The following is a 16,596-nucleotide window of genomic DNA, read 5'->3' as shown; positions in this document are numbered from 1 at the left end:
GGCCAATAAATGTTTGATGACAGATGGGCGGGCTGGGACAAGCAAGCATTCACATGCACACGCCACCCTTCTGCTACTCAAGAGTTTGGCCGCCTTCCCCACTACAGCCAAGCCGGTGCAACTGGTCCCAGTAAGGCTTTTGAGAAACCCTGGAGTGGAAGAGATGACAGTGACTGGAGAACAAAATAGCAGAGACCCATGGTGGTGTTGGGGTGGGGGAACCTAGACTACTGAGGTCCCAGAGACAATAGAGTATCATGGCAAACCAAGAGTCAGGTGATTGGGAAGATTGTTTCTCTTCTCTGAGCTTCGATTTCTCTACCTATGTAATGGGGCTCTGGCCTAGGGGGCCTCCAAGGACCCTTCACATGTGTGCTGGGAGGACAGGGACAATGTGTTTTTTTGTCTGTACCGCAGTGCTGTTCTTATTGGAAGTAGAGCCATAGACCTTGTTGGTTTTGAACTGGGGGGTGGCAGAAATGGTGCTGCTATAAGTATTTGCTCTTATTAAAATTTTCAGCGGGGAGTCATGACAGAGGCTTTGAGAAATCTGTAGACTAGCTCATTTAGGCCAAGGAATCCCCACCACCTTCAGAAGTCCTTCCTGGAGCATCTGGCTGGTTCAGTTGGTAGAGCATGTGACTCCTGCTCTAAGGGTAATGAGTTCAATTGGTTTTGGGGTGATGGATGTCCCTGTTCTAGATCTCCTTTTAGACTGAGTCTCCTGGAGAACAGAAGCATTGTCAGGCTTTTATTTCTCCAGGACCTGGTACTTGAATAGATCTAATAAACACTAATTCACAGGAGTACGTCTTATGGGATCCCCTCCATGACTTCCTCACTGTAGGTGGATATGGCTATGCCTATTTTACAGGTGAAGAGACTGAGGCCCAGAGACTTATCTGAGATCACCCAGGAAGGGGAAGGCTGAAATTCACCAGCACCACCCCACCCCAGGGCTTCTTAGCAGGTGAAGGTAGTCTCCCTACCCCCCTGCAAGGGAGTAAAAGAGGCAGCTCCATATGCTTGGTATGTGCTGAGGTCACCTTGCCTTTTCTTCTGCCCTTCTGTCCTATCTTTTCATCTTCTTTCTTTTCTTCTAGCTTCAACTTCCTCTCCTTTTTTTTTTTTTTTTTTTTGCTTTGGTTTCCTTTCTCTTTTCTTCTTTACCTCTTTTCTTTTCTTCCTTACCTCTGTACCTGTGATTCCGTTATGATTTCTCTCCAAGGCCCTGTCCCCCACCCCACCTGCTGCCCAGCTCCTCCCCAAGGAGAAGTTGGATGCCTATCTTGCTCTCCACCCCTAACCCTTTCTAGGTTAACTAAGAGAACTCAGGCCAGGGAAGCACCCAATCAGTTTCCTCCTTTTGTACCGCCCACTCCAACCTGTTGGAAGAGCTGTGTATGAGAACAAACAGAACTAAGGTCTGAATTCGTCCTCCAAAACCTGGTCTTAAGAGCTTGGTGGTACCAGCCTCCACCACTAGGAGACAGCAAGAGCAAGGAAAGTGTGGACATAGAGGGCGCTAGGGTCCCCAGTGTGTACCCCTCACTCACTCACTTACTCATTCATTTATTCAATATATTCTGAGCACTGACTACGGACCAGACAGTGATCTAGGTACTGGGGATACAGAACATCCCCTGCCATCGTGGAGCTCACATACTGGCAAAAAGGGACACTTATAAAGTAAACGAACACATTCTCAAGACAATTACACATAATTACACATTAGGTTGGGAGCTATGAAGCCAATAAACAAGGTGATGAGTTGGAGAGTAGCCAGGTGTTGGTTGACGTCAGAGAAAGCTTTTCTGAGGATTTATTTTATTTATTTTATGAGGTAAGCCTGAGAGGTGAGGTTCCAGACAGAGGGAACTGCAAATAAAAAGGATCCTGATTTGTTTGGACCTACACAGAAAGGCTAATGGGCTAGAGTTTAGTGAGAGAGGGAGGGAGAGTGCCATGAGATGAAGTTGGAGATACATAGCAGGGATTTTATGGAAGGGATGTAAGAGCTTTGGGCAAGAGAAAAACTGATTGAATTTTTTAAATTGATTAATTGTTGTAGTTAGTAGGCTCTTATTTCTCCAGGGCCTGGTACTTGAGTAATCTAATAAATACTAATTCATAGGAGCATGTCTTATGGGATCCCCTCCATGACTTCCTCGCTGTAGGTGGATATGGCTATGCCTATTTTACAGGTGAAGAGACTGAGGCCCAGAGACTTATCTGAGATCACCCAGGAAGGTGAAGGCTGAAATTCACCAGCACCCCCCCCCCCCCGCCCAGTGCTCTTAGCAAGGTAGTGAAATGAAGGTAGACTTCCTTCATACTATATACGATTACATTTCATTTATCACACAAGGTTCCATTCTTCATTGGCGTTGATAACTGTCTCCTTTTATTTTCATTTGCTAATTTTCTATATAATTAGCATTGATCCATTTTACATCTTCCATTAACCTTCCAATTTTCCACAAAATTAAATGTATCAATACTCTTATCAGGTCCATGTTCCTTTTTCTGGGAGCCTTCAGGCTCCTGTTCCCGTGTGCTGTGTCTGTTCCAGACTGGTTGGTCTCTAGGCCTGCTGTAGAGCCATTACCTTGAGACCTCCCTTCACCTTCTCTGTGCTGGCTTGGGTTTTTCTCTTTCCTGGTTTGCCCCCATGTTTTCCTGGAGCACATCTTCCAGTGGTTTCTTGAGAGAGTCCCTGGGATGAAACCACTTTGACACCTTGCATGTCTAAAAATATCTTTATTCTACTTGTTTGAAAAATGTGGCTAGGTATAGAATTATACAGTGAAAATCATTTACCCTCAGAATTTTGAAGGCATTACTTCATTGTCTTTTAGCTTCCAATTCCCTGTTGAGAAGTCTGATACCATTCTTATCCCCAGAACTTTTTTTTAAGTTGTATGTATTCATTTTTGAGAGAGAAAGAGAGAGAGAGAGTGAGCAAGCAGGGGAGAGGGAGAGAGAATCCCAAGCACGCTCCACACTGCCAGTCTGATGTGGGGCTCAAACCCATGAACCGTGGGATCATGACCTGAGTCAAAATCAAGAGTCAGACGCTCAACTGACTGAGCCACCCAGACACCCATCCCCAGACCTTTCTATGTGTTCTTCCCCTCCCCAGAAGAATGGGCTCTGGAGTCACACTGCCTAGCAGATGGCTTGTGCAACCTTGGACAAATTTCTTAATGTCTCTGCACCTCAGCTTCCTTGTTTGCAAAATGGGATTGTTCGCAGTTCAAATGAATTAATATATATAAAACAGTTCTCTTTACCACTGGCATTTTAAAGTTTAATACAATTAGTGTACGTCATTTTTCACTCACTATGCTGGAAAGTCAAAAGACGTGTGCTAGTTACAACCTTTTAAATTTTAGAAAACTTTTTTTGTATTATTTTATATAATTTTTTCTTCCATTTGCTTTATTACCTCTTTTTGGAATTCCTTCTAGATGTTGAACCTCCTGACTTACCTCTAATCTCCATCACATTTTTTTTCTTCTATCGTACATCTTTTTGTTGTTATTCTACTTTCTGATAAACTTACTCAATTTTAAGTTAATATTGTTTTTTAATGTTTATTTTGAGAGAGACAGAATGCGAGCGAGGGAGTGGCAGAGAGAGGGAGACACAGAATCCAAAGCAGGTTTGAGGCTCTAAGCTGTCAACACACAGCCAGATACAGGGCTCGAACCCATGAATGGCGAGATCACGACCTGAGCCGAAGTCAGATGCTCAACCGACTGAGCCACTAAACTTCCCCAACTTTATTGAGTCTTCTACTGATTTTTTTAATTTTAGCAATATTTTATATTCTAAGTGCTTTGTTCTTATATCTTTTTATGGACACTTTATATTCTTTTACCTTTTTTTTTTTTCTTCTGCTCCCTGTATTGTCTCTTTATTTTTTTTCTTTTTGCTTTGACGTCTTTCACGTTAGAGGCTTGCCTCAAATGTCTGGTGATCCTTAACTGCTTACATTTAAGAATGAGGCATCGAAAAGAACGTGCTTGGGTGAAACTTTCCATATGAGAGTCTTTCTGATATAGGGATTTTCACCGGGGGCTCCCTAAATACTTATAGGGTTTTTTTCTGGGCACATTCTTTTTCTCCAGAGGAGCAAAAAGTGGTATAAGCTTCTGGATGGTGTTTTTAGTAGCTAGGGGAGGGGCCTGGGACAGTCTCATTTTTGTCTTTATTCTTGTTTTTGGTAAGGCCTCTGTTCTCTACTGCGGTGTCTCTGACTATGCAGTATTTTTAAAACTCATTCCTCAGAAAGTAAACCTCCCTTTACCTACAGAGGTGAGAGGCAGTCATCTGGCTATGTGACATGGGGGAAAGGTTTGAGAACTTCAAAGATCTCATTGTAATTATGCTGTATATAAACTTTCAAAAAGTATGTCTTCATCCCTCCCCTTAACCCCTTAGTACCCTCAGAGCCTAGCTCCTTGCTTCCTATTAGTATTCCCCAACTCTGAAAGCATTTACTTTGGCTTCCCCTATCCTGCTAAGTCAGTTGTTACCCTTCTCCCGCCTACTTCCAATGTTTAAAGAATTGTTGATACCTTTCTTTTGCGATTTCCTTTCCCACCCTCTAGTCCTTGGGCTTTCTGCCTTTTGAGTCCTTTGCTATCAACTGAGGGGGAGGGCGCAAAACTAAATCTAGGTGTTAAATGCTCTGGTCCGGGATCAGGGAAAACATTTTCACTCTCAACTTGCCAGATTCTAAATGTATCATTTGGCTCATTTTATAACACTGTAAAAGATTCAGAACTCCCAAGAATCCAAATAGTCAGAAGAATTTTTCAACAAAGTCCCTTTTATTTCACTAGAAATTACTTTATTGATTAAATCTCCAGAAATTTTCAGTGCAAGATTTAACATCTCAATGACCATCAAGGCTTGGGCTCTGGGGCTTGCTCTGCCTCCCCCAGTCCTTAAAGGGGTTTAGAGGGAGAGACGTCATTAACAGAGACCAAATCAGATGGTCGCAGGTCCTCCTTTCCCAGTCATTGGACAAGCTGCTCAATTCTTGCCCAGAGCAGGAAAGAGCCAGTGTTTCTGAAAACAAATCTAATAAAGAATTTGACATTGCAATGTAAGATCTCTCTTAACAATTTAGTTCTATCAACAGTATTGGTCCAAACTTATTTGCTTCTGATCTAAATCATTTTGCAATTTACCTTTTTTGGTATGTATGTAATTTCAATAATCTCACCCCCTGTGCAGACATGAATCAACCCAATGCTAAGAAAAATCCCTCAAACCAGAAGAGCCTCATCTTGTTCTTGGAAAGAAGTAACAGAGGTTTTTCTGCTTCTCTTCCATGTAAGAGATGAACAAACCCCACCTTGAAGTCCAAAATGTTACTTCGGGCCTTGGAATGTGCAGCTTGTGATGAGCCGATTCAAATCACCGAGAAAGGGCAGCCGGAACGACTATGCAGGCAGCCTTCTTTGGAAATTTCTTCTTAAAATAAAGTTTTGAGAATCGTCCATGATTGTGTACAAAGACTCTAAGGTCCACACAACTTCTGCTATTCCGTCTCAGGAGCCAGGTTCAGAGGCAGCATTGGAATTGTCAGGAACGAGAGCAGTAGCAGTGGCCCCGCGAGGTAGGACCTCAATAACTCGAGGCTTGTCAATGATCCGAGCTGTCCGGTTTCCCTTTTCTACAATACCGACGATCCATGCTTGGTGACCCTCTCCATACTTGGAAGATTTGATTTCAGAACAAAAGCGAGCTGCCTGTTCTCTCGGCAGACAAATCAGTAATCCCCCAGAAGTTTCTGCTGAGGTTCCTTGAAGGAGCCCAAAGCGCCCACTGGCCTTGCTGATGGCAGCCATCTTGGCAATGATTGGCAGATTATGAATGACAAATGACACCTCATTTCTTTGTTGTTTTGCAAGGTTCTGAGAGTGTCCTAGAATGCCAAAGCCTGTGATATCTGTGGCTGCGTGTGCATTAAACGTGTGCATTAGTCCAGCAGCAGTTCTGTTTAGGGTAGCCATATTGAACATGGCTTCCTGATAAGCTAGCTCTACCTCTTCTCTGGAGACCACCATATTTATTTTATTCCATCTTTCAGGATTATCCAGCCATTGGTGGGCATTGACAGCAACTTGGGTTCCTAAGGGTTTGGTTAACACGAGCACATCCCCAACAACTGCACTGTCCGGCATGATGAATTCATTTGGCTGACATACCACAGTGGCAACCCCTCCGACGATAATCCAAGGGTTTACTACTGTCTGTCCACCAGTCACTGCAGTCCCTCCTTCCTCAGCAGCGTCGCGAAAGCCTTTGATCATGAGCGGTGTTATCTTTTCTCGTTCCTCCTCAGTCATACTCTGGCTGACGCTGAGTAACATCAACATGTTGTCACATTCAGTAATACCCATGGCGTAGAGGTCACTCAGCACGTTGGCACACGCTATGCGCCCCATCATGTAGGGATCTTCCACTAGGGGGTAAAAGAAGTCCGTGGTCTGCACCAGTGACAGGCCCCCGTGCCTCAGGGGTATGACGCAGGAGTCCATCCCAATGCCCAGGGCTGGAAAGGTTGGGTTGGGTTCCGCCCCGGCCGGGAGGCCGCCTTCCTGGGCCGCCTCTTCATGGCTTCCGACCAGGCCCAGACCCGACGGGGGCCGAACGTCTGGCCGCGTCAGTCCCGCCAGGAGTTTGAGCAGCGTCTCCTGGGGGACTTTGCAGCCTCAGCCCTTCATGCCGGAGAAGCCCGTCAGCCGCCAGCTCGGGCTGAGGCCCAGCGCCTGGGGCTCGAAGGGCCGGTAGCTCGAGAAGCCGCGGCCCAGAGACAAGCCGGCGGAGCCCGAGCCTTCCGCCGCCGCCACCGCCACCTCTCCGCCGGCGCCCGTCGCCGCCGCTTCCGCCATCGTGCCTGCCCGGCAGGGAGGGGAAAAGAGGAGAGGAGCGCTCCCTTTTATTTTCTACTCCAGTTAATATGGATTAACAGATATTACCGCAGAGAGTCTCCTCCGCACGACTCGCGCAGCCCGACTCACGCCACACCGCGCGCTCCTGGCCTTCCTGGGGGAGGAGCCGCCGGCCTCCCGTACTTATAGCCCCGGTGATTGACAGCCGTGCCATCCAATGAGGACTTCGCAACCGAGGGCGGGCTTCCTTTCATCTAAGAGATGAATTACAAATCAACCAGCAGTTTGCGAAACTGGTGTGGACTAGGTTACCCGTTTGCTATTTGGTTCGCTCCGCTAGTTGTAATTTAAACGATCTCTTGGGAGAGGCTGGTGCGACTTTGCTCCCTAGAGGCAGTTGACCAAGTGCTGCATTTTCGGAGGTGAGGAATTTGGGGGTCACTTGGTAGATCTATTACAGGTCAGAAAGGTCCAAGGGTCACATGACAGCGCACGTGACCAATCCAGGTTAGGAAAATAGCCCAGGGAAAAATTCGGAACGAATAATGAAAAATTAGATATTAAGTTACTACCATTAAGCAAGCAAACTGTAGCATCAAAATAATGAAATGTTAAAATGAGCTCCAAAAAATTGTAAGATTCAGGGGCGCCTGGCGGGCTCAGACGGAAGAGCATGCGACTTTTGCTCTCCCCGTCATTAGTTCAAGCCCCGCATTGGGAGTAAAGATTACATTAAAAAAATAAACAAGGGGCGCCTGGGTGGCGCAGTCGGTTAAGCGTCCGACTTCAGCCAGGTCATGATCTCGCGGTCCGTGAGTTCCAGCCCCGCATCAGGCTCTGGGCTGATGATGGCTCGGAGCCTGGAGCCTGTTTCCGATTCTGTGTCTCCCTCTCTCTCTGCCCCTCCCCCGTTCATGCTCTGTCTCTCTCTGTCCCAAAAATAAATAAAAAACGTTGAAAAAAAAATTAAAAAAAAATAAAATAAACAATAAAAATAAAATAAAAATCTTTTAAGGCTCTTAAGGGCAGACACCTGCTTGGGTTCTGGTGCTGTTTCCACCACTAACTGCCTGTGTGAGTCACTTTCCCTCTCTGGAATCAGTGATGTATCTATCTGGACAACAAAGTAGCTTACCTTCTTTTGTCCTCAGGTTTCTGTATGTCTTTAAGTTAGTATATATGAGAATCTGTGATGTAACCCTGAAGAGCAATTTGCCAATATCCATTAAGGTTATAAATGCATATAATACCTTTGGCCCAGCAGTTCCAATTCTAGGACTTTATTCTACAGATGTACTCGTGAGCTGTGAGTGGGAAATGGTAGGGATGTTTTGTTTTCTGTGCTGTTTGTAATATCAACATACTGGAAACAATCTAAATGTTTATCAATTATGATTAAAATAAATTGTGGTACGTTTATATAATAGACTATCCATTCAAGCAACTGTAAAACAGAACGAGAGAACATTGATGTAATTCTATTGATAATAGTTACAGTTCTAATAGGCACAGTCCTAAATGCTTTATGTATATTAACTTAGTCCTTATAAAACTCTTTGAGTTACGATTCTTTCCACATTTTACAGAAAAGGAATATAACGCACAGAGAGATTAAATGCCCTATTGAAGGTCATAGCCAGTTTAGAATGGAGCTGGATATGAATCCAAGCAATCTGTTCCAAAGACTACCAGGCTATACTGCGGATGATGTTTGTGAAGAGAAACAAGCAAGCTTCAGAGCAGTATTTATACAATACTACTATTTGTTGTAAAAGGGGGAAATTTATGCAATAGCATATTTCTGGGAGTATAATCGCCAGAAACTGGTAAATTGATTGCCTCTGGGGAGAGAATGAGGTGGTTGGGGATGGGAGATTCTTCGACAAAAAACTGGAAACAACCCATGCATCTGTTAACAGGGAATGCATAAACAAATTGTGGTATAATCACACGTGGAATATTATTTATCTGTGAAAATGAATGATAGGTATAGGGATCATCAATATGGATAATCTCAAAAACAAAATGTTGGGAGTAAAAAGCAAGTTGCAGAAGTGTACCTAAACTAAGATGCCATTCATATAATAAAATTCAACACCAGGCAATGCAATAATATATTGGTAAGATATGCAAAATGGTAAACACTTTTTTAAAAGGTAAGAGAGTGGATGATTAACAAAATTTAACATAGGGATTACTCCTGGGGTAGGGTGCATAAGGGACCCCTGGGCTCCGTTTCCTTCTGTTTCTTGGGCTGGACATAATGTTCTTGAAACTGCACACATCTATTTTCCCACACTCTTTGTAAGTTATATTTCAACATTAAAAAAAGAGAAAGCGTGCTATATTTCAGAATTAAAAATACAAAAAGAAAAACAAAATAGTCAAAAAGCAATAGATGTGGAAGCAACAGACATCTGGATTTTGTCTCACCTTTGGACTTGTCAATGAGCTGTCTAGCCTTGAAGAACTGATATAAACTGTCTATGCCTTAGTTTCCACTTTTGTAAAATGAAGGTTATAATCTCTGCTTAGGATCTGGCGTAAGGATCATATGAAAATCTCAACTATGAAGATTTCTTTGCAAAGTATTCAGTACATTGTACATGTGAAGGATCTTCCTATCACTAAGGGAAAAATGAAAACATCCCAGTACATCTGTAGTCACCTCATCTGGGTTAAAAAGTGACTAGATCAGGTGCCCCTGGTTATACGCTCTCTTTGTTCTTTGGACTTTTTCCTCTAGGCATTTAGAACAATTTGTAATTCTTTATTCATTTGATAATCATGTGATTATGCCATGACTATCCGCCCCACTAGGCTGTAAGCTCCACAGGCAGGGGCTGCCCTGTTTCGTCCACCCTGACTTCTGTAGCACCTTACATGGCAATGACATTTGATGAATGAATATATCATCTTATGAAATACAGTTTGCTGGGCTCATGTGATGACCGGTGCTGAGCATCTTGTACTCATTCATCTCTTTTATTTTTTAAAAAAAGTTTATTTATTTATCTTGAGAGGGAGATAGAGAGAACAGGGGAGGGACAGAGGGGTGGGGGGAGATAGACAATCCCAAGCAGGCTCTGCGCTGCCAGTGTGACAGTGCAGAGCCCGACTCAGGGGCTCGAACTCATGAACCAAGAGATCATGACCTGAGCAGAAAACAAGAGTTGGATGCTTAACCAACTGAGCCACCCAGGTGCCCCCATCTCCTCTTTTAATCCTCATAGCAGCCCCAGGAAATCAGCAGTATTATCCATTTTAGGGATGAGGAAACTGAGGACCCCGATAAGTCAGGAGTGGTGCACAGGATCACCAGCTGGAATCAACCTAGGGAGAATACAAACTTAGGTCTGTTTTGACCTGAAGACTGGTGTTCTATCCCTCATCCTGGGGCTCCCCCTTGAGAATACTAACAACCCCCAACATGCCTCCAGAAAAAGCAGGACTCTGAAGGGAAGGTTTCATCCCTATAGTTCCCTGTTGCTTCTGTTTGGACAAAATGTTCGCTCAGGTCAAAAAAGTCATGAATTTGCCTTGGTCAGTGACCAACCCACTAGGCTTAGAACAAGTTCATGTGCCTTTGTGCAGGTGATCCACATGAGTCACAAGGGTGATCCTTATGATTGTATCATGAGCATTTGAAAGCATCCTTTTTATCTTTTTCTTGTTTCTCACTGAAAGATCCATTGAATCACATTTACCACTTGGGTGAAAGCATATGGGTCAAAGATTGCAAGAGTAAAAACCTAGAGGTGGGGTTGGAAAAGCAGGCAAAGGAGAAGAGGTGGTTTTTGTTTATTTGTATGTTTTTTTTATATTTTTTAATGTTTATTTTTGAGAGAGAGAGAGAGCAGGCAGGGACAGAGAGAGAGGGAGACACAGAATTGGAAGCAGACTCCAGGCTCTGAGCTGTCAGGACAAAGCCAGACATGGGGCTCAAACTCACAGACCGTGAAATCATGACATGAGCTGTTGTCACAGACCTCGCGATCATGACCTGAGCTGTTGTCACAGACCTCGCGATCATGACCTGAGCTGTTGTCACAGACCTCGAGATCATGACCTGAGCTGTTGTCACAGACCTCGAGATCATGACCTGAGCTGTTGTCACAGACCTCGAGATCATGACCTGAGCTGTTGTCACAGACCTCGAGATCATGACCTGAGCTGTTGTCGGCCGCCCAACTGACTGAGCCACCCAGGCGCCCCATGTTTGTGTTTTAAGTAGGCTTCAAAACCTACCATGGGGTTTGAACTCGTGACTCTGAGATCAAGACCAAAGCTGGGGCACCTGGGTGGCTCAGTGGGTTGAGTGTCCGACTTCAGCTCAGATGATGGTTTCTCCGTTGGTGACTTCAGGCCTCACATCGGGCTCTGTGCTGACAGCTCAGAGCCTGGAGCCTGCTTCGGATTCTTTGTGTGTGTGTCTCTCTCTCTGCCCTTCCCCTGCTCATTCTCTCTCTCCCTCTCTCTCTCTCATTCTCAAAAATAAGTAAACAGAAGAAGAAGAAGAAGAAGAAGAAGAAGAAGAAGAAGAAGAAGAAGAGGGCCTGAATACCAGCCCCTCATTTGCTTTTCACATACAACAAAAGCACTGAGGCTGGTGCTAGTTTTTCACATTATGATAATTTAGAGTTATAACACTACACTTAAAGGTTTAGGACACTTTATTTTTTAATTTAAAAAAATTTTTAAGATTTTATTTTATTTTAATGTTTATTTATTTTTGAGACAGAGAGAGACAGAGCATGAATGGGGGAGGGTCAGAGAGAGAGGGAGACACAGAATCTGAAGCAGGCTCCAGGCTCTGAGCTGTCAGCACAGAGCCCGATGAGGGGCTCGAACCCACGAACCACGAGATCATGACCTGAGCCGAAGTCGGACGCCCAACCGACTGAGCCACCCAGGCGCCCCTAAGATTTGATTTTAAGTAATCTCCACACCCAACGTGGGGCTCACACCCATAACCCCAAGATCAAGAGTGGCAGTTCCACCGACAGAGCCAGCCAGGGGCCCCAGGTTCAGCACATTTTAAAGAAGTCTTTTTAATTGTGGTAAATATACACTCAGTATATTTCTAGTATACTGAGAATATTTCAGTAAGTTTAGCACCCTTTTAAAAAAAAGTTTTTTTAGGGTTTCTTTTTGAGAGAGACAGAGCACGAGCAGGGGGGAAGCAGAGAGAAAAAGGCACACAGAATCGGAAGCAGGCTCCAGGCTCCCAGCTGTCAGCACAGAGCCTGACACGGGGCTCGAACTCACGAACTGCAAGATCATGACCTGAGCAAAGTCGGAAGGTTAACCGACTGAGCCACCCAGGTGCCCTTAATACGTTTGTTGTGTTTTTTTTTTTTTTTTTTAAGATTTTATTTTGGGGCACCTGGGTGGCTCAGTCAGTTAAGCATCTGACCTTGGCTCAGGTCATGAACTCGCGGTTCGTGAGTTCGAGCCCCACATCGGGCTTTGTGCTGACAGCTTGGAGCCTGAAGCCTACTTCAGATTCTGTGTCTCTCTCTCTCTGCCCCTGCTCATGCTCTGTCTTCTCTCTCTCTCTCTCTCTCTCTCTCTCTCTCTCTCTCAAAAATAAATAAACATTAAAAATAAATAAAGATTTTATTTTTAAGTAATCTCTACACCCAATGTGGGGCTTGAGCTCACAACCCCCAGGTCAAGAGTTGCATGCTCTACTGACTGAGCCAGTAAACTCATTACAAAATTATTCTGTTGTCCCTGGAGGAAAATCACAAAATGCAGCTTAGTGAAAAGGAAGAAAGTTAAAAGAACTTGAAATCCCTCTTCCCAGAGAGAAGTACTAGTCATAGCTTCACAGAGTGAATTTTAGACAATTTGCTCTACGTGTAAGGAGGGCCATCACCTCACACTGAACTCCAGGCGGCGCCCTGTCACTTCCTCCAGGCCACATGGACCAGTGTGCTGTGTGCTCTGTGTACTTGCATATATTTTTAATTTTTTAAAACAAAAAAGGGATCATTCCGAGTGTTTCTAGTAAGAAATAACATAATGGATGGAAATAATCCAGCATGTGATAGGCGCTCAGCACTCCTGCTGGGTTCCTTCATCAATATTTGTCGAAAACTTTTGTGCGCTGGATACTAAAGCTATGGCAATGAATGCCAGACAAAAATCCCTGTCCTCGTGGAGCTGACGTACTAATGGGAAGAGATGGCGATAGGTAAGATCAATCATTTGTCAATTAGGGATAGATGTTGAGGAGGGAGGAATGAAGTCTAGAGAGAGGGAGGATAGGAAGTCTGATACGTGTTTTACGTAACTGTCGCCAGGGAAGGCCTCGCTGAAAAGGTGACTTTGAAGTAAAAGCCTGAATAAAGAGAAGAATAGTGTGCAGTTATCTGGAAAAGAGTGTTTCAGGGAGGGAATGGCCCAAGTGCAAAGGCTCTGCGGCAGGAATGTACCTGGGGTGTTCTAGGAGCAAAAGACAGCCACGATGACTGGTACGTAGTGAGTGGAAAGACCCATGAGAAATGAGGTCAGACAGATGCGTCACAGTGTTGGTGAAGACGACACAGGACTTAGGGCATCACAGGACTGATGTAATCTGACTTTGCTATAGCTTTGAATCTGCATTCAAACCCCACAGGTCCAAAACATTCCCCATTGGTCTGAGCCCCCCCACTCTGGTCCCGACATCCAGGTCAGCATCCCCATTGCTGGTCCCTGAACCTGAGCCTGACCCAGGCAAGACACAGCCTCTCCCGGGTTTGCCCCCTGGGGCTTCCAGCAAGAGGCTCTAGAAACGAGACCTATGTCCGTAGCCCCTCACACTCTTAACCACCTAACAGCAGCCCGTGTGGCGGGAAGTTTCATCTTTGTATCTGAGGTAAATGTGAGAAGCCCTAATGAGTCATCGCTTGCCATAAGAATGAGAAAGAGAGACACAGCACAGAAAGAGAGACTCAGAGTGATGGCAGAACTCAGAATGGAGGGTCAGGAGACAGAGATAAAGAGTGAGAAGGTGGCTTAGGAGGTGCCGAGGGAGGGAGTCACAGGATAACTTGGGGGGACAGCATTCCGGCAAACACTCATGGCAAAGGGCCCGAAACGAGCAAGCTCCATGTGTTGGAGGCACAGCAAGGCGGCCATTGTGGCTGGTGACAAGTGGGTGAGGGAGGGAGCAGGAGGAAGTGATGCCAGAGAGGCAAGGAAGGGCCAGATGTGCGGGGCTCATGGGCTTTGGGCTTTGGCACGGCCTTTGGATTTGGCTCTGGGTAAGATGGGGGCCATGGGGCAGTTTAGACCAGAGGAGTGACGTGGTCACTCTGGCTGAAGTGAGGGTAGACAGGGTCGGGAAAGTGGATGCAGAGAGACAGTGCGAAGGCTCTGGCAAAAACCCAGGGGAGAGACGATGGTGACTTGGTTACACTGGAGATGGTGACAGGTGGTCGCAGTCTGGATATTTTTTGAAGGTGGAGCCAACAGACTTCCTGATGGATTCGATACAAGATCTGATGGGCCATGTGAACGAATCTTGGACTTTTTGTCCTCAGAGAAAAAGGAAGTCACAGGATTGGTTTTAAGCAGGGACATGACACGGCTGCATTTGTGATTTTGAGAGATCACTCTGTGGGGAGTGAAAGAACACACTGGAGGGGAAGGATGCAGCATAGGACCACTACTGTCTTCAAGACTTCAGGAAGTTCCTCCCCTGTGATCCCATGACCCCAGAACTTCCTTGTTCTAACAGTTACCATCTAGATTTTCTCTGACTTCTGCGAGCTCCTTACAGCTTGGACCACACCTCACTGGGTTCCATCTGCTCAGGGCCCAGCATGAGCTCTGACACAGAGAAACCCTTAGAGAGAGCATTTGTTGAATGAATAAATGCAAAGAATGTGAATGAGGTAAGAGATCAGCACCCTGCTATTTGGGGCTCACTAAAGCATTTTTAAAATCCCTTATTATTGTTGATTTCTGGTTCAAACAGTTATCTGTGCCTTTTATTAAAAAGCCAAACATGACATAATAATAAAAGATCTCTAAAACCTCATCCTCTATACTCTAGAAATAACGCAGGACATCTCTAGAATCTAGAAATAACTATGTAGAGTTCATTAAATATCCTCCCCCCAAAAGTTTATTTACTTAAGTAATCTCTACACCCAACGCGGGCCTTGAACTCCCAACCTGGAGATTCAGAGTCACATGCTCTTCCGACTGAGCCAGGCAGGCGCCCCTCCTCCCCCCAGTTTTTTAAATGTCTACACCAAACAATGAAGGGTTTAAGAGGTAGAGATGTGGGAGAGAGACAGGATGAGAAAGGCAGACCTCCTTCCTAGCAGGCAAGTAAGGTGTAACACACACTATTTTGTAATTTGCTTTTCTTCTACTTAGATCATCATGACAATCTTTCTATGCTAGTACTTGTAAATCTACCATATTTTGTTAAAGACTGAATACTATTGCATAAAATGGATTTATGTAATTGGTATAACCAACTTCCTGTTATTGTTAGATATTCCCCCACACCCCCCCTTTTTTTTTTAATTAAAGGATTTCCTTGAAGATCCTTGTTGCGTTTATTTCTTGGGGCACCAGAATTTTAGGAGGATAGTTGAAACAGGTGTTCGTCCTGGGGCAGTCGGAGGACTTGAGACTTTGCCTCATGGGGACTATTAGGTATAACTGAGGGTGCTCAGCCTGGAAGAGAGACATGTAAGCCTTGTCTGTATTTCTGAAGGGGCTTCCAGATGGGATAGAGAACAGATTTGTCCCCAGGCATTTCTGCGGGACAGAACCAGGTCTAAGTTATGGATGTCACAAAGAGGCAAACTTGCGTGTCGTAATACAAGAAAGCATTTTCTGGGGCACCTGTGTGGCTCAGTCGGTTAAGTGTCCAGCTCTTCATCTCAGCTCAGGGCGTGATCTCACAGTTGGTGGGATCGAGCCCCACGTGGAGCCCCATGTCTTGCTCTGCGCTGTCAGAGCCTGCTTGAGATTCCCTCTCTCCCTCTCTCTCTCTCTCTGCCCCTCCCCTGTGTGCTCTCTCTCTCAATAAATATATAAACTTAAAAAAAAAATTTTCCTACAAGCAGAGCTGCCGGAGACGTAGCGGATCTCCTTGGGACACAGTCATGAGCATCCTGTCTCTGTAGGTGTGTAAGGAGAATTTGATTGAAGATTTAATAGGAGGTATTATATAAGGGACTTTTGTGCAGCAGGCCAAAGTTGAATTAGGTGACATTCAAGAGTTCTTTCAGATCTGAAACTTTATTACTACACTTCTAATCGAAGGTGTCATGAAGGATGACACAAAGAGGTTGGCAGTTTCAAATTCTCCTTCCTAAGAGTGTGGGAATTCAGAGTATGTGTGAAGTGGAGCTGCGGTTGGCCCTGGAGGACAGCCTTCTCCAAACTTCGTTGAAGAAGTGGGGAAAGGTGGCTTACAGAGAGAAGGATGGGGAGCATGTGATGCCCTCTTCCAGCCGCCTGCAAGACCTGATCGTATTTGGGTTCTTCTAAGGGCTTTGTGATATCCTTGAGACAAATATATTTGTTTGCATTCAGTAAGCCCACATGGGTGCCCGTGACTTGCCACAGTATGACATCTGGCCCGGACCCTCTAAATTAATAGGGACTCATCCATAACCCCCTGAACGAGCTTCGGGAACATTCAGCTGGAGGAGTGGCGGAAAGGGTTAAA

General features: G+C 45.0%; 1 protein-coding gene across 1 annotated transcript; it reads right to left on the bottom strand.

Moving 5' to 3' along the window:
- Window positions 1–4,817: 4,817 nt before the first annotated feature.
- Window positions 4,818–7,085, bottom strand: SEPHS2 (selenophosphate synthetase 2). Its single transcript, XM_019436361.2, has one exon. The coding sequence runs from the start codon at window positions 6,909–6,911 to the stop codon at window positions 5,565–5,567; it is 1,347 nt and encodes a 448-aa protein (XP_019291906.1). The 5' UTR covers window positions 6,912–7,085; the 3' UTR covers window positions 4,818–5,564.
- Window positions 7,086–16,596: the final 9,511 nt, after the last annotated feature.

Source organism: Panthera pardus, unplaced genomic scaffold (genome assembly GCF_024362965.1).
Source record: "Panthera pardus isolate Hobbes unplaced genomic scaffold, ASM2436296v1 HiC_scaffold_5, whole genome shotgun sequence".
Classification (NCBI taxonomy): Eukaryota; Metazoa; Chordata; class Mammalia; order Carnivora; family Felidae; genus Panthera; species Panthera pardus.
Note: the sequence above shows the minus strand (reverse complement) of the source record. Positions and strands in the feature narration are given on the sequence as shown.